Source organism: Saccostrea echinata, unplaced genomic scaffold (assembly GCF_033153115.1).
Source record: "Saccostrea echinata isolate AGI-Se365-2 ecotype Australia unplaced genomic scaffold, CSIRO_AGI_Sech_v1 ptg000029l, whole genome shotgun sequence".
NCBI classification, from domain to species: Eukaryota; Metazoa; Mollusca; class Bivalvia; order Ostreida; family Ostreidae; genus Saccostrea; species Saccostrea echinata.
Genome location: NW_026889778.1, coordinates 25,433,858 through 25,460,881, shown reverse-complemented (window position 1 = coordinate 25,460,881; position 27,024 = coordinate 25,433,858). Strand labels below are relative to the sequence as shown.

The 27,024-nt window shown below is 32.0% G+C and overlaps 1 protein-coding gene across 1 annotated transcript in view; it reads left to right on the top strand.

The window, feature by feature from the left end:
* LOC133195150 (uncharacterized) overlaps nt 1-26,307 on the top strand; it is a 38,440-nt gene extending 12,133 nt beyond the window's left edge. The window contains exons 6-12 of the mRNA XM_061331013.1: nt 1,500-1,577; nt 4,382-4,459; nt 13,736-14,020; nt 14,845-15,156; nt 24,033-24,116; nt 25,502-25,604; nt 26,019-26,307. Of these exons, the coding sequence (XP_061186997.1) occupies nt 1,500-1,577; nt 4,382-4,459; nt 13,736-14,020; nt 14,845-15,156; nt 24,033-24,116; nt 25,502-25,604; nt 26,019-26,307 (1,229 nt within the window). The remainder of the gene's footprint in view (nt 1-1,499; nt 1,578-4,381; nt 4,460-13,735; nt 14,021-14,844; nt 15,157-24,032; nt 24,117-25,501; nt 25,605-26,018) is intronic.
* The last annotated feature ends 717 nt before the right edge of the window (nt 26,308-27,024 follow it).

Sequence of the window (27,024 nt, the reverse complement as noted above, 5' to 3'; positions counted from 1 at the left end):
AAAAAAAACGTAATGGAGAATAGGGTTTCTTTTATTAAATTTTAATTGATTCACAGTACGACCCGATGTATTTCTTAAATGCTAGTTATTTTTAGACTTTTTTTTAATTAAAATGTAAATTTTAACGTAAACAAAGTCTCTGACATGACATGTAAATATTTATTTTTTATTGGTCTTTATCAAAAATGTTTAGATTAATTTTTATTATATAAGTAATTTTTAAAGAGTGGCACATTTGAGGAAAACCCTTCATTTTTCACATACAATGATTATACTGACGATTAATCATAAAGCGGCTATACCACATTAATTAGCCTTTAAAGGTTTGGGTATGGTGTGAATTTCAATTTTGACTTCATAGATTAACTCTTAAACAGACGCATGCTATAAGCGTCAATTTAATTCTGATGTTTCAGTAAAATTCCAATTTTTCGTTGCTATAATAATGAATTAAATGTTTAAAAGATTTTTTATTTATTTTCTAGAAATTTATCTTTGATAGTTAACTGAATTTTACAGAAAAAAAAAACTAAATGTATTATGCGACAATTTCAAGTACAGTTTTAAATGTGATATTGTACCTTAATTAAAACTTTGTGACACAATGTCTTGTTAAGATCATCCTAATGAAATGACCAAATATCGGGACACCCATCAATTAAATATCTTTGTATACTAATTAAGAAGGAGTTTTTCATATTTGAAGCATCATAATAGAGATGTTTTTCTAATTCTGATCTAGATTATTTAGACTTTCCCCATTTCAATCACAAGCCTCGGTTTAGCCTAGCTGGACCTATTTAAGATATTCCATCCCTAATAGCCTCAGATTCAATGAATGTGAATACATAACAGATGTGTACGGGTGGAGTACTCAGTATACTAAGACAAAATTCCCATTTATTACTATTAGCTTGTAAGAATAGAATGTGCCCCAATTAATGACCTTGACCTTTGTTGAAGAGATATCTCCTTTTTTTTTAAGTAATGAAAATCAATTTTTAAAATTCTATACGGTAAAAAAATTGTTCTCAATTGTCTATCTATTTCTAATGATTTAATGCATCTTTCCACCACAGTATTTATTGATATTCTTAGTATTTGAATTCTTATTCTAAAAAAATAATCGCTTGTCTCCATAGACTTCAATGCAATTTCTGTTAATTAATTACTGCTTAGTTAATTACATTTTTGAAACTTTCTCTTGGTAGACCTTTTCTACTGTAAAATGCTTTGAATTAATACGTGATGGATATTTAAGGATAGAGAATTAGGTCCTATTAGGGATGGAAAACCTTTATTAGAGCATATATAATATATTCATAAATCGTATTTTTCAACAAAGAATTATATTAAAATGTACAAAATAAACGAGTGAATGATACCTAACTTTTATATAATATTTGCATCCAGAACTTGTTTTTTCTCCTACTTTATTGTTTTAGCTTATTGATAAGTTTGAGATGTGAGGATATACATTGTATTTTTTATATTGACAGTGCAATCAAAGATACCAATGCCAGTGCATTTCGTCATAGCAATGGCTGTATTCGGTAGCCTCATCGAACTTTTTAAAAGTAAGTTCGTTATTTGTTCACTGAGTAGTGAAAGATGTCCCTCTGTCTGTCTTAGTAGAAATAAAACAATGTCATGTAATATATCAGTAAGGTATCCGTCCCATATTAGGATCTAATTTCTAACCTAAAATATCCATCTTGTATTAAATAATCTGATATTAATTCAAAGCATTTTAGAGTAGAAAAGGATTTACCAAGGGAAATTTTCAAAAATATAACTATATAAGCAGTAATTAATTAATGAAGATTGCATTAAGGTCTATGGGGACAAGCAAATTTTTGAAAATAAAAATTTTAATATTAAGAATATCATAAAATGCTGTGGTGGAAAGATGCATTTAATTATTAGGAATAGAAAAAGAAAGATTAAAATACATGTATAATTTTTTACCAGAATGATTTTTAGAGTTGATTTTTATTGATTAAAACAAAGGGATGTAACCCTTCAATGACAGGACAGTGTCAAAAATTAGGACATTCCGCTCTAACATGCTGATATTATGACATGAAGATTATGTCTAAACATTCGTAGTATTCAGCCAATATATATCTGTTATGCATTCAGATTCATTGAATCTGGGGCTATTATGGGTCGGATACCTTAAATCGAACGATCAATTGACTTTAAAAGAAGAAGTTGATAAAGTTTTTTTTTCGATTATTATTATAATTAATATAGATTTAAATTTTTAGTTAATATACAGTATTTGTTAAAACATGGAAATATATAAAAAAAGATCATATATAAATACTTTCTTCCCGCCTTCGAGCTTCTTGTTTAAGATTCAACTTGACAGAAGATTTAAAACTAACTCTATTAGCTCGAATAAATTAATATTTTCAGATACATAAAGTGCAAAAAGTTTTTTGGTATTATTGAAAAGAAAAATAGACTACTCGGAGAATCAATACGGTGACGTATTAATTTCCACTAGGGCAAAATTTGCAAGGATTTACTTTTTTAAATTTGTGTGCTAGTTATTCAACGCTCAAGTAAAAAAAAAGGACCTTTTTATATGGACTTCTATACAATTACGTGCTAATCGAAACGCCCTGATGCACCCATGATTCGAAACTTTAACATTGGGTATTGTAATTATCACTGGTTCTTTCCCCATATTCGGTCCGTTCAGGGGCTCTTAAGCTCTTAGAAATGAACTTGGGACTAATACCAAAAATTTTGACTGATTGTAAAATCTTGAAAAAATATTGATTTTATTAAAGATTATCTACCTCTTCTAGGACAGATAAAAAGAATTTTATATTAATGTGAAATAAAGTTATTCACAAAATTACATTTTGGTCCTAGTATCGAGTTCTTTTGTGAAATTGGACACTGATGAGCTGCCATGACTATATAGAATTTAAACCTTCGCTTTATATAGTAATTCATGCTGATCGCCCAAGTAACTCATTTGTAGAAGATATCTATGAAAAAATAATTCCTTATTTTCACCATTTCTAAATTATCGGTCTTGAACAATGTATTTGTTGAACCACTTCGTTTGAATAAATAAATGAATCCTCCTTATGCTGAATGATTTCTGTTATTTAAAACTAAATTTGATGTGGTGGCTCTGGACAAGACGGGCGAAAATGTGAAAGGTTAGAATGGAGAAGAGGCAAAATAATGACCAGTAGAAAACAACATGTGTTTGTGAAACACTGATGCCCCCGTATGGCATACCGTGGCGATGGTTGAAGTTTTTCAAATGCAAATCAATCTCCAAGGTCGAGATAAAAAATGATGGTACCCAAAGAAAGGTCTTCTCACATGGAATACACCTGTGAAAGATGAAAGCTCTAGCACCAACAATTCAAAGGTCATGGTTATGATTGAAGTTTTACAAACTAGGTCAAACTCCAAGGTCAAGGTCAGAACTAATGGTGCACACGGGAAGGTCTTGTCACAAGGAATATACACGTGAAATATGAAAGCCCTTGCACCAACGATTCAAAAGTTATGACCAGGATTAAAAAATTTTTTCAAAAGAAGGTCAAACTCCAAGTTTAAGGACAAAAGGTCAAAATTATTAGTACATGTACCTTAGGGAAGGACTTATCACAAGAAATACACATACAAAATATAAAAGCCCTCCGCCAACTGTTCACAAACTGTAGCACAAACTGTTCAAAAGTTACGGAAAAGGTTAAAGTTTTCCAAAAGTAGTTCAAACTCCAAGTTCAAGGTCAAAATGGTTGGTACACAAAGGAAGGTCTTGTGACAAGAAATACACATATGAATATGGTCCGACTGTTCAAATGTTATTGCCAAGGTTAAAGTTTTTCAAAAGTATGTCAAACTACAAGGTCAAGGTCAAAAGGTCAAAAATAAATGTACCCAAGGAAATGTCATATCACAAGGAGTACACATTTAAAGTATGAAAGCCCTAGCAACAACCGTTCAAAAGTTATGACCAAGGTTGAAGTTTTTGCGGACAAACAGACAGACAGACAGACGGACGGACATAGCAAAAGCTATATGCCCCTGAATCTTCGATTACGGGGGCATAAAAACACACAAACACAATAAGGTGATGACCATGGTCACAGTTGTATCTTAAAGTTACAAATTATACTTCGTACTGCACACTCCTAATTATAACATTTTTAATGTACATATTGATAACCATTTCACACCAGATATTTTCCCGTGCTTTCTGCCATATAATACTTTTGCCTATGTATATATTGTTAATGAGTATTTAATGCAGTCTCAATTAAACAATGAAGCATTTGAACACGTGTGCTCATTTCAAGATTCTTTTAATAAGGATAATATATTAATCAGTTTTTATTTGCAGAAACTGATTATCACCGGAAAATTTGGAATGCTATTAAGCGTTTTGTTTCACACGCAACGACATTGGTACTCTCTACAAGTAAGTGTTGCTTTATTAGAGAGGTTGATATATCATACGTGTACGTGTACGGGTACGTCTAGTAGGGGAAAATCCTAAATTTCTCGCGTATTACTTCATTAGTTTTAGAGATGACAAGTTTTCTACACGTTCTTACAACTTGTAAAGTGGCATCTACACGTACAAGTGTAAACTTGTAACTATTATAATAAAGTTGGTCAATTTACAGTTTACAATTTACGGTATGATTGGTGTACATTATTTAGAATGTTTAGTTTCACGAGCACTTAATTTAACCGTACTTTATTTACTAAATGAAGTCAAACTGATGTCACAATTGACACGGATCGCATTGTACACGTTCATGTTACACGTCATTAAGGTATGTCACTCGTGAAATTTCTTATATCAAGGATTTTTTGAGAAGTATATTTTGGATAAGAACTCATATAGTATGACTCAAAATCGCAGAGAAAATGGGGTGTCAGTGTGCATCTAACTGAGCTACGGTACAATTAAGTTGACCTTTTTGCACTTAAATTGTAACTCTTTGGTTAATCACTTTAACCGTTATCATATTTTATCAGATGTAACCATGGCAATAAACATAATCTTAATTTACGTAAAATAGTTTGAATAATATTTATCATTGAACAAATCATGCAAATTAATGCGCATGAATTATTGTGTGACCTTTCTGCTCTAAAAAAGTCTCATATTTGGGGTATTAAAAATCTAAATAGGCAATAGAATATTTTCTTGTATCAAACTTTTTACGACTTAAGTGCTGGTCGGTCAAAAGTATCGAGTAATTTAAAATAATGAAAGAAAAAGTTGGGGTCAGTGATGTAAATTTTGAAATATTGGTCAAAATATGCGATTTTCTGGCAAAAAACTGTTTAAATTTTTTCTTGACTTCTTTAATATATCTTCATTTCTTGGCAAAATTTGTTGAGCAAAGGTGTAAATTTTGTTATAAAAATATAAATTGAGACCTATATTTAATATTCCAGGCATATCATAACGGAATATATTCTCTGAGTAAAAGTATGTAAGGCTAAAGTTCCAAGATATTAAATATAATAAATGTGTAGATTTACAGAAATTTCTGTTAAATATCCTTCCACCACAAGAAATAGTCCCTTATAAATCTTGTTTTTTAATGAATTTTTGAGCAGTTTTTTAATTGAATGTTGAACATTTTACATTGCTTAATTTAAATATGTTATAAAGATTGAATTGTAATAAATAGTTTTTAAGTTAGAGGTTCTGACTGAACTTTTCTAAAAAGCTGACGAGTGACATACCTTAAAATAAATAGACAAATAACTAAAACATGTACGAGTACGTCAAAGTATATGTACATGTACACATACGCGTACAAGTTTAAGATCTCAACGTCATTAAAATCCCAACAGACAAATTACAAAAACGTGTACGTGTACGTCAAAGTATATGCAAAGTGGCTGCAACGTTATTGTTGACCAACCAATCGTGTAGAATCGTTCGTAAAACGTGCGTGATCTTTCGTGTAACATGAGAGATCGTACGTGTATCAGGCTCAATTGTTTGCGGTTTTAATCGTGCGTGACCGTGCGGCAAGAAACGTGCATATTTCGATTTCGCTTGTCTGCATCTATTTATTTTTTTTTAAAATTGAAATAAAAGAAATGAAGCGCGATTTACATATTTGAACGAACTAATTATCGCTAGTAATTAAGCTATCTAGTAAGTCGTACGATTTTGTATTCTCTTAAAATGGCGTAACTTTTATTTGTTTGTTTGTTTATTGTTTCACTCTTATGGAGACGCCACCATTTGCCGGTGGAGAGCTGCAAATTTTGACCTATACTCGTCCTTCGGGGCCATTGAGCAATGAGGGATCTTTTTCGTGCCAGCACCTACTGCAACACGGAACCTCGGTTTATACAGTCTCATCCGAGAAGCCAGTGTCCTCGTCCCACAGTGGGATTCGAACCCGCGACGTAAGGATCAACTCCTCACTCGGCGACTCTAGAGCGAACGCTCTAACCACTGTGCCACGCGGGCGACCGCGTAACTTTTAAAGATAAAACATATCTAAAATGTTAATCGATTTTCTTCTCTGATATAAATTTTGTTTACTGCTAATTGTGGTCAACATATTTTTTAAATCAAAGCATCAAAAATGTATATCTTTTCAAAAACAAAAATAAATATATAATTCTCATTGCTTACATAAATATTAATTTTATTCGGCGAATGTATTATCGGGGTTACTTTTCTCAGTGTTTATTCCTGTTACTTATTTTATTTTTATAATTTCAGCAAATGAATGAATTGTAAAATAATTGCTGATTTTAAAGATTTACAAATGGGAAGGAAGGTATAGTCTTAAGTCATTTATTATGCCAATTGTTTTACCCCCCCCCCCCCCCCCCCCTTAATGCATATCCTAAAAGACATTGGAATCAAAACTCACGGTCTACCTACAGTGACATCTGACATGCAGCAATCGATGATAAATTACATCTTTACGTATCGAAAAGATAAAAAATATCAAATTTCCGAAGTCGGAGAATTATATAAATAATTATTTGTGATCTTAAATAACTTTTAAAAATTCTTATTTAGTTTCAAATATATCCATTTCTAATTTTTTTTTTCAGTTTTCCATAGTAAATGACTTGCATTAATAATTATTTTCAATCTAAAATATGTATCGTAAGCCTTATATCGTTTAGAAAATATCCACTCCTAAATATTTCTAACTATTTTGCGTGAAGAATGCGTACACGTTAGAAATCGTGAAAGTGTAACGTGTAGAATCATGTGTGTGAAAGATCGTTCATGTAACGGGTTCAATCGTGCGTTAATCGTGCGGAATCGTTCGTGTAACGTGATCGTTCGTGTGAGTTGTCAAAAATAACGTTGCAGCCACTTACAAGTTCAAGATCTCAATCTCTCTATTATTTTTTAAAAGCAAATATTATTATTTAATAAATTGTTGTGATATTTTTACTCCTGTTAAGCACTGCAATGAGCAGGGGGACAAACAACTAGGGCGAATTTTGTCTCAACTGAAGACATTCTTGTTATTCTTTTGTTTCTTTTCAACTTTTGTTGGTAATAAAAACTTTTGCATGTTTTAATTTCAGATTCCCCAGAGTCTGCCACTTTTGTATCATATTTATTTGTTTTACTGACCATAAAGGCCAGATAACAATAAAATTGTATGACAAACGAGATGAATTAATATATTTAATTGTCACCTTTCCTTCTTTACGTAGTAATATTACGGAATAAGCGATATGAACACTCTAGATAAAGCAGGTAAAGTAAGTTTTACTCTGTAAACCAGAAAAGGGCATAAGACATAAAAAAATGTATAAACCTTTAAGGCGTCTACTTTAAAAAAAGAGTAAAATATATTTGACGCAATTTTGACGTTTTTTAAAGTGATTTTAAAACACCACTTATCGATGCAATGTTTCGTAGTTTTTCTTCGCAATTCTATATTTGTTGATGTATTTCTTTGATTTTTACATATTTAATGCATTTACTTGTGTAAAATAACTTGACATAAAAAATGAATTTCTTCTAAAATGTTGGTAAAATAGTGAAACTTGATTACGAATTTATCAAACAATCCTCATATTTATACGAGTATTTTATATACGTATTTTATCCGACGTATTTCATACCGATTGTTATACTTTTTTATACTAAATTTCCACCTGATCAGGACAAAGAGCTTATGGTGGGTGTGTCCGATCGACAGGGGATACTTACTCCTTCTAGGCACCTGATTCCACCTCTGGATTTTCCATGTTTTATGCCCCGTTCACAGACTTGTATTGTTCGTATTTTTTTTTAAAGAAGATCCATTACTGTTCCTTATTGTCACTTATTGGGTTCTTTTATTTCTTTGATTTACAGGATTACTGATATAAAACCAATTTTGATATTGGTTAATGTGTAGTTGTAAGTTGTCTGAATATCACTGTTTGTTTAAATGAATAACTGCTAAATAGAATATAGTAATACATTGTACAAATGTAATTGTAATCGTCAAATTTTCTAACCCTTTGAACAAAAAGTTTCTATAGACAAAATAATACCCCTAAAATCGACATTTTTATTTTTCTTTGCATATTCTGAATTCCATACTTTTAGTTTCCATCTAGACTAGTGATGATAGAGCAATATTTGTAGATGTGACATACTCATCTTATTGACGCGGAAGCTTTGCATGCCGATTTCCGCTATGGCCCAAAAACGATATTTCGCCAATTTCAAGCTGAACAATTTTTTTTTATACAAAACTTCATTGCTTGTAAATATTTTGTAAAAACATATTAAGTTAAGTTGTTCAAAATGAAGAGTTCCTTTGATTAATTTCGGAAATAAAAAAATTGGATTCTACATGGCTTAAAACTTTCTCTAGATATTTCAAAGACGGTTAAAATTGTTGATATTGACACAAGACAAGTAGCGATGTCATTTATACTTGTATACATTACGTTAGAGAGTTTTAGGGACAATAAACATAGATATTATCCTTTTTCATATTTCGTAGACTATTAACATTTCGAAAGCATTTTTGAAAATGAACAACAGAATCTTTGGACGACTCGCTATAATTATAGTAATCCATATGACATCTAGTTAGAAAAATAGGACCCATCCCTAAAACACAAATGTTGTTGTTGTTGTTGTGTATTGTTGTTTAACGCCCTCTCGAGAATATTTCACTCATATGGAGACGCCACCACTTGCCGGTGGAGAGCTGCAAATTTTGACCTATCTCGGCACTTAGGGCCATTGAGCAGTGAGGCATCTTTTTCGTGCCAGCACCTACTGCGACACGGGACCTCCGTTTATACGGTCTCATCCGAAGGACCGGTCTCCACATCCCACAGTGGGATTCGAACCTGCGACGTAAGGATGAACTCCTTACTCCGCGACTCTAGAGCGAACGCTCTAACCACTGCGCCACGCGGGCGACTCAAACACAAATGTAATAATATATTGGGAAGTATAAACATTTTATTATATCTTATTCAAGCTGTAAGAAATGTAAGAATGATTCATTAGATACCATGAAACACTGTAGGAAAGCCGATGACCGTAATATAGTTTACGGTCATCAAAACATGTCGGCCGAGCTGATCGGTAAGAGTTTTTCATTCAAGATATCAAAAATTTGTTAGTATATCTGTGTAAATTCCGCTGAAAATTTAATGTACGCTAATGAAAACTTGCTATTGGTTATTATAGCTTACTTGAACTCAAGAAAATAAAGCTGTAGCACGACCTCAAAGTTTTTGAGAATGATGACCGTAACAAAATATTAAGATGACCGTAATCGAGGTTTATTCGGTGAAGTGGGAGGACCGTAAATTTATGATGACCGTAATATCAAACAGAAAGCGTCAAAATAAAAATTTGAAGTGTACACGTGTCAAATTTTTACGATCGGCAACGATTCTGTGTGCGATCATACAACTAAGAAAATATGATAAACATGCGATCGTGCTTAAATACCCTTAACTGTTTAATGAAATATAGTAAGAGATTACCGATTTACATGGGCTGAAACAGAATAGGACACCGAACATTTGATTTTTAAGAGGGGGGGGGGACAAATTTTCTAATCTTCTGCTTGGATAATATCCACATTTCAAGACAGCAAAATCAAAAATTCAGAACTCTTGCTTTTAAGTCTATTGGCACTCGATTAAAATAAATCAAATACTAACAAAAAGTATTGGAAGGACCGAATTTTAGGATTATAAGAAAACAGGTTTTATTGTCTATGGAATGGCTGTTCAATCACAGGAGTTGGCATACCTATAAATTTTACCGAAATTTTCAGTAAATGAAAAAAAATTAATACACTATACTATAAAAATAACAATTACAGGAGTTGGGATACCTATCAATTAAACTAAAATTACAAGTGTTATCATTTTCTGAAAATTTTTATTATTATAGTATATATATTTTTTATTTACGGGATACGGAAAATTTCGGGGAAATGATAGGTATGTGTCCTTTTTGACATATTTTATTGCTTTCTTACAAAAGTCATCATGTTACAAATCTTATTTAAGAGATAAAATATGTCAGAAAGGCCATATTCCAACTCCTGTGGTTCAATTAATGATAGCTTACTCTATGAAACTCAATTCAATTCAAATCTTTATTGCCTCTGAGTTGTACAACTCATCGGGATGTCACAAAATGTGACCGGGGGGGGGGGGGGGGTTAGTGAGGCTGCTTCCTTCCACTTTTTTAAACATAACTTTTTACTGTAACAGTTGAAATGTTCAATGAAAGCTAGGTTGTTCCCCCCTTTTTTTCTGCAGTATAGTTAAAATGTGATACTTTGGTACTTTGTGAATAAAATTTGATTGTGAAAGAAGTTGAAACCAACCAGCCCCCCCCCCCCCCCCAAACACATTCAATATAGGATTGTTCGAATTTGGACAATTTTCCTTTTTTATTTTGCTTCTCAAACGTTCTAAGGTAATTTTACATTTTACCCCCCCCCCCCTTTTAAAAAAAAACGATACTACGTGCCTGCAAATAAATTCTATTCTGTTGAAATATATTACATAAGATATTATAACTGCTATAATTTTTAGGTAAAATTTTGCGAGCCCTCCAATTCGTTTTCCGTAGTATCTCCTTGATTTACATAGTTAAGTTTAATTTCTGATATTTATGTAGGTCAATTTTAATGGTTAAAAACGATATATCACAATGACCGATTGCCTTATTTGAATTTAATATATACATCGAAATAACACTTCCTAAACAGAATTAACTGATTTGTGCTATATATTTTTTTTCATGCGTTTAATTTACGATCGCTTTTTCGCAGTTATACGATCGCTTAATAAACGATATACATGTCGTTGACGATCGCCTCGCAGTTGTCAAAATTTCCAATTAAAAGTTGTTTTGATGCCAGTGTATACAGTTTTAATTTTAAAATGTTTAGTTCATACCTCTAAGAATGACCTTAAATGTTGATATATAGATGATAACAATCTAAACTATCTCAAATCATGGAAATTCGATGTTGGGAGCATTGTCGATTTGATCCGTAACATTTGCACAGAAATTATTTTACAAATTTACTAGCATTATTTACAGCTGGTTATACTCCAGCACATACAAAACAGCTTTAACTTACTCCCTACGATACTTTCTTCTTCAATGATTTTATCAGTGTTGCCGATCGCATCAGAGTTGTTTACAGGGGTTTTATAGAACATGTAGAATTGATGTTAAATAAAATATAAAACATCTAACATGAGTTTGTACAAAGATTACGGTCATCTATAAAACTGTTTTACGGTCATCATCTTCTCGCTGGAATGTGTTTGTTACGGTCATCATACTGCAAAATTTCGAATGCCTTTTATCATTTCATTTTCTTTTGTTTGGGTAAACAACAACTACCGGTGTGGAGATAACATCGAAGTTCGTTTAACCATTACCTTAAATTATTCAGTTTTATTGAATAATCTTTATAATCGCCGTCGGAAATTTTTAACCGTTCATCTCAGCCGACATGTTTTGATGACCGTAAACTATATTACGGTCATCGGCTTTCCTACAGTGATGAAATAAAGACTGGCTCATAAAGTAAGGTACTATATTTTTCTAGATATCTCAGAAATGATAAAGGATTCCAATTACATTATTTAAAGTGACGTTCTACAACACTTTATACAACAATTCTTCACGATAAATTAAAATCTAGACTTTTTGATATCATAGACAACTCTTTCTTAAAATAAAACGGAACTCGGAATTTTTCACATCTTGTGATTGGTCATCGGCAAAATTACTTCAGACCCTCAATTCGACATTCAGATATATCGACGATGTTTTATGAATTAACATTTATTTAGTTATTTTCATTCGTATGTCGACTCGATATATTTCAGTGAACTTGAAATAAAAGACGACAACGCAGAGTCTGCCACATCTGTATTTAGATATTCTATTGACTATAGACAATAAAGGCCAATTAACAACTACATTATATGACAAACAAGATGACTTTCATAATTAGCTTTTTCATCCTTTTCTTATGTAGTAATATTCCACTATCACCTGCTTATGGTGTTTATGTCTTCCAACTTATTTGCTACTCAAGAGCTTTTTAAAGACAGGCAGGCTACCCACTGAAAAAGTTGATGTTACAGGGATTTCAACATCCTCGTTTGAAATCAACATTTCGTAAATTTTATGGTCGTTATAATGACTTGTTAGCAAATATAACCTATCATTGGGTTTTATTTGGCTGACTTGTTTCATACCAATTAATAGGCCTTTGTTTTTGTACTGAATTGACTACGGATAATTCTGTCTACCTGATCAATATATAGGGCTCACGGCGGGTGTGACCGGTCAACAGGGGATGCTTACTCCTCCTAGGCACCTCATCCGACCTCTCGAATTTCCAGGGGTCTGTGTTTTATGCCCTCTTCACATATTTGTATTATTTGTGGATTTTTTTAAAGATCGATCACTGTTCGTTATCTTTACCTTTTACATATAGAAATTTTGAAATCATTCGTATTTGCAGTTATTACAAAATTAGGGAGTTTCAAGGGAAGAGTATATCTTGAACTTTTCTTAACTTGTAAATTATAATTCTTTTGGTACATGTAAGTGACATTGAAGATAAAATGGTGTCATTAGCCCTTTAAATAACTTGCAATGGTCTAGAAAGCAAGTTGATCCCTCGTTAGGTTGCGATGGGTCAAGTCTTAAAATATGAAAGTAATTATATCTTGAAATTAAAATTATTTTGTTTTATTATATTTTCTGTTTATAGTCACTAATTAATCTTTACGATAGCTTTTCATGATATATCACTAAAAAGATGGCACCTTATGTAAGGTTTGAAAGAGCTTTTTATTCCTTTTAGACATCTAAGATGAAGAATCCAAATAATTATGAAAGGATTTATTAATATTGACGTTGTACAACTTATGAATTTATGCATGCTACATGTTACATGATAAGATGAAGGTATTGGGGAACCTAAGGGACAAAAAAATATAATATCGACATTTCAATATTCATACACTATAAAAAATCGATTACCATTATTGGAGATTAAGGCAAAAAAAGTCATATATAGGACTACTATCAGTACTTATTGCCTTGAAATTCATATTGTATTAGCGTAATATGCAATAAATTAGGCAAAAGATATAATAAATTCACATGATGATTAAACAAAATGAGATTAGCACATATATTATATGTTAATTTTAATCTACTTTGAAGTCCCGTCACAACCCAGTAACATTTTTGCGGAAGTTACAGGACCTAACACTATAGATGTATCCTGGAACCCTCCTAAGCAAATAGAAAATGGCGTAAGAAAGTATTTTATATGCTTCAACGGTAATTACTTAAAGCAAGAGAAAAGAGAGGAATTCAAAGGCACGGGGACGAAGTATCAACTCCAGGAATTAAAACCAAACACGATGTATACCATAAAGGTCGCCTTATCAACTCAAGGTGTAGAGACTGATGTTGGCATCATCAAGGCAAAGACGCAGCCATCCAGTATGTTTATTTCAAATTCTATTTCATTCTTCATGAATTTTCACGACAAATCTATGTATGATATCAAAGAATTATGTAAAACCGTGCTGCTCACAATTTATTAAACATTTTTTGTTATCGCGGCGCCGCGAGAATTTCATCGGCATCGAAAGCTAGTTTTTGACTTGCCTAGATGGCGGAGCGGTCTGGCGCGCTGTGCATTCCTGTACTGCTAGGAGACAGAATCCGTAGGTCAAGATTTCAACCCTGGGCTAGGGCGGAAGTGGGTATCCTTATAAAAGTGAATTTCTCTGTAATTTCCATATTATTATTTCTTTACCTAGGACAGTTACATTAGTTTAAGAGATATTGTGAATAAAATGTGCATTAAAAATAGAAAATATAATTTCCATTGCAATATGTATCGGTAACGAGCCTCTACTAACTTAAGTTCAAATAAATGTCCCACGTCCATTCTCAATGACCGTGTAGGGCGCCGCCACGAGAATGCCATCGGCATCGAAAGTAAGTTTTTTGACTTGCCTGGAAGGACGAGCAGTCTGGAGCCTGTTTGTTCCTGTACTGCTAGGAGACAGATTCCGTAGGTCTAGACTTCAACCCCGGGTTAGGGCAGAAATGGGTTTCCTTATAAAAAAGAAAGAATTTCTCTATACTCTCTCTCTCACTCTATGTAAATGTGGCATATGAAATCACCACTCTATTCTGTATAACATTATATTTCATTCATTGCATGTGTTTGCATGCATCTTTTTTTTCGTTATTCGTATTATGTGTTGTTTTTATTCATTTTCTTTTCCATAAAACCTCTCCACTTCTCTATACAGAGCCAAGTGCAGCTCCTGAAAATGTTTGTGGAAAGCCCTACAGAGATTCCAGAAAAATCAAAGTCACGTGGAATCCTCCTCCTAAAGATCAGCAAAATGGGAAGATTGAAGGCTATAAGATATTTTATGCGGAATATATCCCAAATCGGACCAATCAGTTTACCAAGGAAAAATCCGTTGACGCTGAAAAGCAGGAGGAAGTTTTATCTATACTATCATCCTCTACCGAGTATGAAATCAGTGTTCTGGCCTTTAATTGTAAAGGGGAAGGTCCCAAATCATCACCAATTCGAATACGAACCGTGGAAGACGGTAGGTTTTGTTTGAGTATTTAGGAAAATCCTCATCCTGCATTGATCTACATCTTTTGATCATGAATATTGTAAAAAGAAATCCAAACATTTTTTATCACCGGTGTTGTGTTCCGATAACTAAGGTAGTTTGATCTTGTGCCATTTAAAGCAAGAATGCGATAGTTCAGAAAAAATGCTGAAATCCAACAGAAAATAATGTTTATATAAGTAAAACAAATAAGTTTTACTGCATAGATTTGAATTTTTAATTCAAAGTTTTACAATAAAGGAATTTAAATCAACAAAAAATTCTACAGATTAATAAGGATGGTTGTAAAAAGATAGAATTTTGAATATCATAGAAAGATTACAATTTTTTTTTGTATTTTAGAAAAGGACAAGGTTCATGTGATATAATATTTGGCCCAGAGAATTTCTAAAAAATTAAGTTTACACTGAATCAAAACTTTACATTGAAAATAAAAGTTGGATATATGCTTGTTAAAAAAATAAATTCAAACTTTGAGAATGTGTCCCCTGTATACTGTTTATTCGTGGTCAAATCATGCACTGAATGCGTATTTCCGGAAAAATCCTTAAAAACCAGGGACTTAACAGCATTTTTCGATAGGTCCGCATTATATCACCGATTTGAAAGCATTTTATATGCAGAAAATTACGATGGTGATATTGTGCGGACCGTGTTTATTTTTAAAAAATGTATTCATTTTACAGCGTGCAATACACATATTAGTCTTTTATAATATAGACTAAAAATATTAAAGTATAGTAAATTTTGTTGTCCTTCACTTCAATATTAAAATTGTTTTACTATTCTTAACTTGTTTTTATACTATAACACTGATCTTTGAAGTTTGACATTTTGATAATTATGAGAATCATTGATGGAATTCCCTTAAATTAATTGTTAACAATATTTTGATGTTCCTTTACTAAAGAACTCTCCATTTTCTTTTTGGGGGGTGTTGTGTTGTGTTGTTGGACTCTCCATGTTTCATGTCGAAAAAATCTTAACCTACCCCCTACGTGTGTAAATGGTAAAGTTTTACTTGAAATTTCATACCACGATGAACATAATGATACTTTTCCCACAACTTCTTTTTTTATTTTTTAATTTTTGTCATCTTGAAAATATACACTTAATTAATTATCAATAGACTGAATGTAGAACTATTTTTCTTTAATTTCTACGCCTACAATATGTGATACAGGAACGATGAATATTTCATGTAATCAAAGTTCTCATTGAATAGACCCCCCCCCCCCCCCATTGAAATATGTAAAAAGTATGAACTGTACTGTCTGCTTCCTATTTTCAGGAGTTAACAGGTTCACAATATTAAGTGAGGTATTCTTAACATTATATTAGACCAAGATAAAGTAATTGAATACAGTATTTACATATTTATTACCGATATAAGTAAGCAACAGTAAATCTGTTCAATAACACTTGATTGTCTTTGAACAATATTCCTGGGAAAATAAGGCAGGCACTTTATCATTGAAATGAACTAGATTAGCTCATAATGTTCACCTTTTATATATGATAAAATTATTCTCAAAGTCTAAAAAATGTTTTTCCTACGTGTTGAGAGCTTCCTTAAAACACACGCTTGCATTGGTTTTCTTCAAAAAGGTATCAATTATACTTAAAGGAAGCAGTAAGAGATCCGCAAGGGGGGGGGGGTATCTGGACCCCACCCCAACACCCACCATTTGTATAAAATTCATATAATAAAATACCAAAAATATTAAGGGGGAAGGGTTAAGAAAACTTTGTAAAGTTTGTAAGATATGTAGGAAGGTAAAGTGACATTCTCCCTTTCAAAATAGGTTTTTCAGGTTTGGATTAGTTTTCTTTGTTTCAAATAAGGTTTTTTCTCCTTTGGATCGATCTTTTTTTCCTTTTTTTTTTGAGTTGGTATGGAACACCTCACTCCCTTTTCTGGGAAAAATTACAGGAATATTCCTCAATTGCGCTGTTACATTTTTCCGCGAGTCGACGTCGCTTTTTCGCGAAAAATCCTTCTTTACCGTGAAGGATTAGTATTTTTTTCTTTTCCGCGAAATCGTCCATGAACCAGTAGGTAGTGTCTTTGATTCTTGTCTACCACGGTGATGAATCAATGTGAAAGTCTCTTAAACATCGTTAAAAGACCAAGTAGATTGTAGGTCATCTACACATTAACCTATACATCTTCACAATGTCAAGGTTTTGTGAAATCATTCCTATTTAAAAAGATTTGAAGAGAAACGATATCACAAAACCTTGACATTATGAAGATGTATACGTTAACACGTATAAAACATCTTTAAAACATGCTGTCTGTTTAATAACCCGTAGATCCTAATATATTCGTGTCGGAACAAGCTGCATTTAAAAAAAAATAGCTGATAACTTCGATGTTGAAATGTTTCCGAACTGCTGAAAGAAAAGAATAAATGAAGGTTCGCATACATTCCTTTTTCAAGGATGGACTCTGCCTCTGGATAGAGCGAATAAAATATTATAATATAGACACAGGTAAACCTATGTAAATCAATCCAAAGAAAAGCAATGTCAAGTAATTGCAGAGAAGTAAACTGAGTTTTTTTTTTTCTAATCGAAGATTCGGGGGTATATAGTTTTTGCCCTGTCCGTCCGTCCATCCGTCTGTCTTGCGAAATTCTGTTTGTCCGTTTGTCCGCAAAAACTTTAATATTACCATTATGATAACTTTTGATTAGTTGGAGCTATGGCTTTCATATTTTACATGTGTATTTCTTGTGACAAGACCTTTTTAGGTACCACCATATTTGACCTTTTGACCTCGACCTTGGAGTTTGAATCAGTTTTGCAAAATTTTTCCCAACTTTAATCTTGGCGATAACTTTTGAACAATTGGTGCTAGGGCTTTCATACTTCACATGTGTGATTCTTGTGACAAGACCTTCCTTTGGATACCAACAACTTTGACCTTTTGACCTTGACCTTGGAGTTTGACCTACTTTTGAAAAAAACTTTAACATTGGCCATGACTTTTGAACGGTTGGAGCTAAGGCTTTCATACTTCATATGTGTAATTCTTGTGAGAAGACCTTTATTTGGATACCAAAAACTTTGACCCTTTGACTTAACCTTGGAGTTTGACTTACTTTTGGAAAACTTGAACCTTGGCCATAACTTTTGAACCGTTGGTGCTAGGGCATTCATACTTCAGATATATAATCCTTGTCACAAGACCTTCCTTAGGAAACCAACAACTTTGACCACTTGACCTTGGACTTTGACCTACTTTTGGAAAACTTTAACCTTGGACACAACTTTTGAAAAGTCGGTGATAGGGCATGTTTTTTCCTTGTGACAAGACCTTCCTTTGGATACCAACAATTGTAATCCATTGACCTTGACCTTGGAGTTTGACCTACTTTTGAAAAACTTTAACCTTGGTCATAACTTTTAAACGATTGGTAGTTCAGCTTTCATACTTCACCTGTGTATTTCTTGTTTCCTTAGGCACCATTAATTTTGACCATTTGACCTTGATGTTTGACTTACTTTTAAAAAACTTTAACCTTTTCCATATATATTCACTGGTTGCTGCTAGGGCTTTCATATTTCACAGGTATATATTTCTCGAGACAACTCTGTTTAACTACGTCATAGTCTCCGTTTATATAAGTGCAAAATGTGTAAAGCATCAGTTCTTGTATCATTTTTTGACAATTTTTTTTTACTTTAATTACCATCTTATATAAAAAAAATGAAAAAGTTTTAACATTCTTGTAAGCGTCAACAAATTATGAAAAAGATTGATCTACTTTTCTGTTTCCCTAAACTGCGCGTCCAAGAAGTCGGTGACGTCATACACGATCTGTTAGTACAGCAAGCTCATACTCGGTGAACACAGGGGCAGTATTATTATGTAAAAACTGATCATAATCAGTATATGATGAAATATTTTGAGAAACAGGGAACACAGAAAATATTTTTGCATGGCTGATGACATAAATCTTATGGAGGTATATCTTATTTCGCTTATTTAGCTTACATGTGACGTCATAGTTGGTTTTTCCGTACTCGAGAAATGTAACATGACACGTTTTTGTCATGCTTATGTCCTCTTTAACGATGTCCTGTGCAATATTGAGGTCAGCTTCACTATTCAAAATTTTCACAGTTAATCAATGATTTGAAGGATGTGCATTTCAACGTAAATCAAAAATACTGAATGATAGAATTTTTTGTAAATTACGTTTTTTATTGTTTAAGTTGTCTTAAAAAGTGTGTAATTTTCCCTATCCAGATGCAGTGTGACAGACAAAACTTCTTTTTTCGAATTTTAAATCCTAGTTATACTCTGAAATGTATTAAAAGATACATGTCCACTTTGATATTTTTATATATGCTTAAAAATCCCATTATGGACAGAGTAATGAGCACGGAAACATGGAGAATTAAAACTCCACTTAGATACTGTAGGGCATAGTATTTGTCAATCAATACCTCCAAAATAAGGTAAGAAATCTGATGATATAACTGCTTTAAGACACGTGGGACATACCTAATTAGAAATATACAAAATATGAAAAAAATTGAATGACAAGTATTTTTTCAGCTCAAGGTCCTTCTCCTCCTTAAGTCTTTTTTATCAAGCTTGGCAATTACGGTTCGTCAAAAAGTGAGAAATCCGCTAAGAATGTACTGTACATGTACACCCCCTTTCCCCCTTATAATTCATAAATTTTCAAAGCCAACCATACCAATTGATTTAAAGATTTGTTTTAAATTAGAAAAATAGTTTAGAAAGCATGTTATACGTATGCTATCACATGTACATGTATACCATTACATCGAACTGTATATTTATGAAAAAGAGACTTAATAAACGTACATAATAAAATATACATGTAAGCTGGATTTATTTTAAAACATGACGTAAAATTCTTGTTCGTGACGTCGCATAAAGCAACGTCAAAATATCGCAACGTTATGGTAAACTATGCTACTTTTACGTTTATATAAAACAAAAATAAAGCTTTGTACATGCATATATTGATAATTCCATGAAAATATATACTTTCTCAAAGAGTTTTGAAGAATATTATTTAATTCTGACAAGGGGCCGAATTTTGTACCAAACGCACCTTGTCCTTTATTATTTGCGTCATTAACAACCAAAAAAAAAAAAAAAAAAAAAAAAAAAAAAAAAAAAAAAAAAAAAATATATATATATATATATATATATATATATATATATATATATATATATATATATATATATATATATATATATATATATATATATATATGCCAATCCAGCATCCATTGTTTTTGTTTATATCATCTGTCATTAACAATAAAAAAAGAAAAAGAAAACACAGACAAAAGTTTCGCATAATTGTTAGGCTGAATGATTACATCAAGCATTTTCATTACAGGTCTGTACCTGGTATATAAGAAATATGCGTGTTTCTCAACACATGATACATGTATAACATAAATTACATCGATGTCTTTATGGCCTTTATATCCTGCAAAATGTAGTCGTAGAACTCCAAGTGGATCAATAAAGACACTGATGTAATTTATGTTATACATGTATTATGTGTTGAGAAAGAGGTAGAAACTTCCTGTAAAAAAGCATAATATGTAATACTCCTAAGTTTGATAGTCGCACAAAAGACCGATGGTCTGCACCAAAGTTCGTTGGGTTTATTGCAACCACTGACATCAAAGTCTGATTTCCCATCTCCCAAAGACACATCAAGCCAAAATCTGATGGTGACCAAATGATTAACGTTTGTGATGTCACATTACGGCGACGATTCAAAATAAAAAATACAAGAAGGCTGTTCGGACGGATGTTATGTCTTCGAAATATATAAAAGAAACGGCACACTAACAGATTTTTCTAAGATATGACAAATTCAAAATGCATAAGCAACGAGAGTATTAAACTTCAGGTAAATTAAAATTAGCATACATTTTTTTCTAAGATAAGACAAATTCAAAATGCATAAGCAACGATAGTATTAAACTTAAGGTAGATTAAAATTACCATATTTTAATATCATATATTTTGACCAGCGAAACCGAAATACGAGATTGCTATTAAAAAAAATTCTTTACAAAATACATTCAATGCATTATTTTCTTTTCTTTAAATTAATATTTGTATTGTAGCCAGTCACTAATACCTACGTACCTTTACTCACATTTTAGGTCAGTTTCTAGTAGCCAGGTACTAGTAGCTAGCTTTACTCACATGTCGTTGCCAGTTACTAGTAGCTAGCTTTATTCACATTTTAAGCCAGTTACTAGTAACCAGTTACTAGTAGCTAATTTTACCCACTTAATTGTCGTACATGAAGCCAGTTACTAGTAGGCAGTTACTTGTAGCTATCTTTACCCTCTTGTAGTAGCCAGTTACAAGTAGTCAACTTTACATATCTAAGTGCCATGCCCTTTTTCAAGGTGAGATAATCAAGAATTCGTGAAAATATGGTGGCATCTTTTAAAAATCTTCTTCTCCAGAACCACTAGCCAAGAAAAAATGAAATTCAATTTTGTTCAAATCATGACCCCTGGAGGATTGGCGCATATACAACAAGGGTAAAAGATTTACAATGAAATAATTAGGAAATATCTTGAAAATTTTCTCATGAGCAGAAGTATCCTCAGGTAGTGTAGATTTATATTTGTTCAAATCATGAACATAGGGCGAGGCCTCAACAGTGGGTCAAAGTTTTACATAGGAATATATTGGAATATTGAAATATCTTTCAAAATCTGCTTCTCAAGAACAACTAAGCCATAATTAGTCATAATATTATAGAAGCATTCGCAGGTAGTGTAGATTCAAATTTGTTCAAATATAGGGTGGGGAAGGGAGGAATCACAATGAGCGACCAGAGTTTTAAATAGGAATACATAGGAAAAAATTGAGTATTAAAAACATGGATTTTAAGACATATTTCTTATTATCTGATAAAAAAATAATAAAACAATCCTAGCCTTTTGATTTGGTACAATCCCTAGATATATACGAGGGTTGTCCCAGAAATACGTGAACATTTTCAATATCTTTTGTTTCACTAATACTATTAAGCTGAAAATTGGCATACATCAAAATCAATATTTTTTTAATAATGCATGAAAATTTCAACGAAATATCTCCATAAATAACATTTTTCTCTCAGATAAATGAATCTTACAAATCAGTTGTGGGCTCAACACTGGCGACGTCAAAACGTAGCTCGTGGCGTTTGTAAATTTGTTCTGGAAATGTGCTTCTGATAAAATTCGTTTAAGCAGAAATTCAGCACTGTATTTAAGTTTCTTTTATTTACCAAGTTATACATCTCAAATACTAGTGTTTCCAAAAGATTGCGGAATTAATTCTTTTAATAGACAATTTCACAATCCCGATCATAAACCTAACAGTTCGCATTGTTTAGTGGCGAACTTTATTAAGGCCTATGACGTCCAGCTCCTGACTTTCAGTTTGTCTTCACAAAAGGCCTCTTCTATCGGATAACCAGTCAAGCCATCCTGAAGCCTCTTCAACTAGGGATAAACCTGTGTCCGAGATTTATGTTTCTGTTTTTCCATAGTTAACATCTCTTTTATCGTATGCATAGGAGTCATATCCTCTCAACACAGTATACTGCTTAATAATTTGGTGCTCCACATTATCGCCAAACGTCACCATTTTTGACAATGTCCAATTAAAAGTGTTTTGGCATATAACGTCATATATTTGTCATCAATGATATCAAATTAATGAATTTTTATACACGAGTACACCAGTTCAAAGATTATTTATTTTTAGGTAAATTTTGTGACATTATATTTCCGTATAACCTGGCAATAAAGAAAACTTCATTGACAATGCTACTTTTAAAAGTCAAAAAATTGCCGTGCGCCGACCACCGATATTTAACACCCTTTAAATGCTGTTTTTATATACTTATGGCATCACAAGCCTTAAATATTTTGTCAAAATATCGAAAATATCATTTTTCAACAACGTGCAAAAATTATTAGTTTTGGTAGATTAGTTTCTGAAATATTCAAAATGTTCGCGTTTTTCTGGGACAACCGTCGTAGATCTTAGCAAGATAAAGCATATCGACCTCGCGCTTCGTGATCGGTCGATATGCTTTCTTTAAGGTCTATATATCTAGGGATTGACCTCATAAAAAGGCTAAAATTGTATATTATTAGGATCTTCAAGATAAGACCCTTCTATAATTTCGTTGTTTTTCTCATTTTGAAACTTATGTATTTTTCATATTTCTGAAAGGAACATTTTTGAAACTATGAAAATTTTGGTTGAGTAAAGTCAAATTTTCTTATTTTTGAAGTGAATAAGTATATATTTACTTTCAGAGAAAGTAAATTGTTTGTATCAATTATTTTCAAAGTCTATTTGTTATATGCTATTATATTATTTGTTTGCTTAAAATTTGTATGTATTTCAATTTTGCCATTACTTTTTTCTTTACCTAATAAATTATTTAAACATGGTGGAAAAATGAAGATCACTGTACATTTTGCATGCATTTAAATGTGGATTTAGAGAATATAATGTTCAATATTGTTGAATTATATTTTTATATCTCAAATGTGAAAAAAAAACTATTTTCAAAATTCTAGTCATATTGATTTCTTTAATATGAAATAAAAAAAAACTTTCCTTTCGGCACATATTCACGCATATTAAAATATTATTGTGGTATATATGGTTAATCACAGTTTATTTTAAAGGAGTGGGATTTTTTGTCCCACTCCTTCTCACCAATTTTTCTTGTGCTATGTATGAAGAAAAAATCTGCATTTATTTATAAAAGATTTGTTGTTTTTGGGATGATTTTTTTTTACTTTTGTAGGGAGCATCCTGGATCCTGAAGCCACCATTTTACACTTTTTTCCATACTTTCTGGCATTTCCCATTATTGTTATAGATTTTAAAGGTTAGTTTTTCGTCATTTATTAATAAATGACCGATTGGTGTATTTATTTATAGAACATCAAACATATCATAATTTGAAATCAGATTTTTTAGGTGTTTAGTTCGACAGAGTTTCAAATGCATCATTCCGCCATAAATTAGCTCACCTGAGGCGAAGGCTCAAGTGAAAGTGAGATTTTCTGATCAAAATTTGTCCGTTTTTTGGTCGTCATTGGCGTCATCGAGTAAACAGTTTACATTTTTGACTTTTTCTTAAGAACCACTTGGCTAATTTCAACCTCCCCCCTCCCAAAGTTTTGTGACGGAAATTCAAATTTATTCAAATGAAAAGCAACAATCTCTTTCAAGGAGAGATATTTAATAATTGAACATTTAATTTATCATTTAAAAATATTCTCGAGATACTGGGATAGAAAGCTAAAACTTACATGAAAGCTTCATTACAAATTTAATTTGTTCAAATCAGGACCATCGGGAGTAGGTTGGATAAGGATTTATATCACACTTGGAGATTACTTTAAAAAACAGTACTTACGATAATTCACAATTTTATTTTGTTCACATTCTTTGATTTTAAGGTAACTGTTCAGTGATTATTTATTTCCATTTGGTCAAGTAAATGTGTGCTGTATTTTATTATGAGGATGTTATGAACACTATAAAACAAACTCTTTTTCCATATCACATCGAGAATTAGTCTTCGATCAAGCGATATCAACCCTTGGCCATTCGGCCCGCTGGCTGGTAATGGATGTGATATGGAAAACAGTATGTGTTATTCTCTATGTAATTTATTGCGTTAAATGTCAACGTTCCAAGATGAAATTCTCAGTGTAGCATTTGACTGTGCATGTTTGCATGATTGGTAACGTCTTAAACCAGATGCTGGCACAAAAAAGATCTCTCAATGATCAAACGCCATGAGTGCCGAGTACTGGTCTAAATTTGCAGCCCTCTATTGGCGTCTCGATGTGAGTAAATAATTCTCGAAAAGGACTCAAAAACAACATATGAACTAATAACCACAATTATATTGTTGCTTAAAATATTTAACTAATACTGCTTGTTGAAGAAACTATGAGGTAAATCTAATTTCATATGAACATTATACTTAATATTGGGAGAAGGATTGTTAAAGTATTGTATGTTAACGGTTATCTGTGCAAAATAAACAGAATACTTAAGGTGTGTGTATTCGCTGGGTATCTTCCATAAGAAAATGCTCCATATATCTTAACCTTAGAACACACATGAAAATAATTTTATCTTCCTACGTACAGCTGTGCCAGTTCAGAAAAGTATCTTTATATAAAAGTTAATGGTTAAAATTACAACACTTGAGTTGGATATAAACTAAATGATTAATATAAGGAATATTCTTTTCAGCAATAACCCAGTCAACCACATACCTAACGTATATCATGAGGAGTATGTGCGTAGTTGTGTTGATCCATGGAATAATAGATGGAGTCTTTAACTATAAAAAAGTGTAAGAAGGACTTGGTGTGATAATTCTTTTTTCGCTGTATAATGATGTTGGAGATTTATTTAACAAACAAAATGACACAGGAAAACAATTACATGTATCTCTTTTAAGTACCCTGGTTTTCAAGAAATTATTTAAAGTACCAAGTGTCATTAGATACATAAAACAAACAATCAGTATATATCCTTAAAATACATGAAAGATAAAAAGGTTCCTACAATAAATTAACCAATAATAGGTTGTCTATATGCAAGACGATACACATTTCAAAGTAATCAAAGGCAACGCAGTAAGAGAATATAAAAAAAAAATCATATCACAAATTGCTATTGAATAAAACAATTGACTCAAAATATAATTTTACAAAAATGTATGAAAAATAATGTAATACTTATAACAGTAACTTCTGATAATTAGCATCACTTTTCATTCTTGTACTCTAAAATACATTCGTTCCTTTCGAAAAAAAACCCAAATAGATGAAGAAGCTACAGAACCAAGTATTCAAAATTCTCCAAGAAGAAACCAAAGAGATAAGAAAGCTACAGATGAAGAAACTGAAGAAACTACAGAACCCCTTATTCAAAGTTCTTCAAGAAGAAGAAACCAAAGAGATGAAGAAGCTACAAATGAAGAAGCTACAGAACCAAGTATTCAAAATCCTTCAGTAGAAGTTGGATTAACATGCCTCTACAGCAGAATCTAAATAAGAGCAATGGTCAGTGAAAAGGCTAATAATCATAAATCAATAACTGAAAGAAAATTCAACAGAATGAAAAAAAGTGTATGAAAATTATTAATTTTCAACACATATTCTTTGCCATTATACAAATACTGTACGGGGGGGAGGGTAGTAGAAAATATTGAATGTTATTTTGAATTCCATGCAGTATTTATTGTATTATGCTGAATGTTTTATACAAATACACAAAGAACGGTAAACCTTGTGAGCATACATCCAGTATTGCCATTTTTTACACACCCACTCGTCGTTAATTTCTGTTTGTTGTTATGTGTTCTCACACTGGAGGGTTTCATCATTTAGAAGGTACTAAATGTTAATGACAAATCATAGCAAACTAATTAACTTGAAAGTTTAACTTAATATAAAAGTTTCTATAGTTTAAAGGTTATTAGAGAATATTAAAGAATTACATGTAGAAATGTATGTTACATGAAGCTCATAATTTTCAATGTACTTAAGTGTGTCTGTATTCAGTACCTTAGAATTTACACTTGATTACTGTTCGTTATTTTCACAGATCATTTCATTATTAGGCGTGGGATTATTCTCGTATGTGATATAGTAATTTTTTCTACAGTTAACTTTATCACAACTTGTTAAGACGATCAAGTATGATTTATTTTGTACATATTCTTTAGCCATTGTTTTACGATGAAATGTGTACAGATAACTCTATTA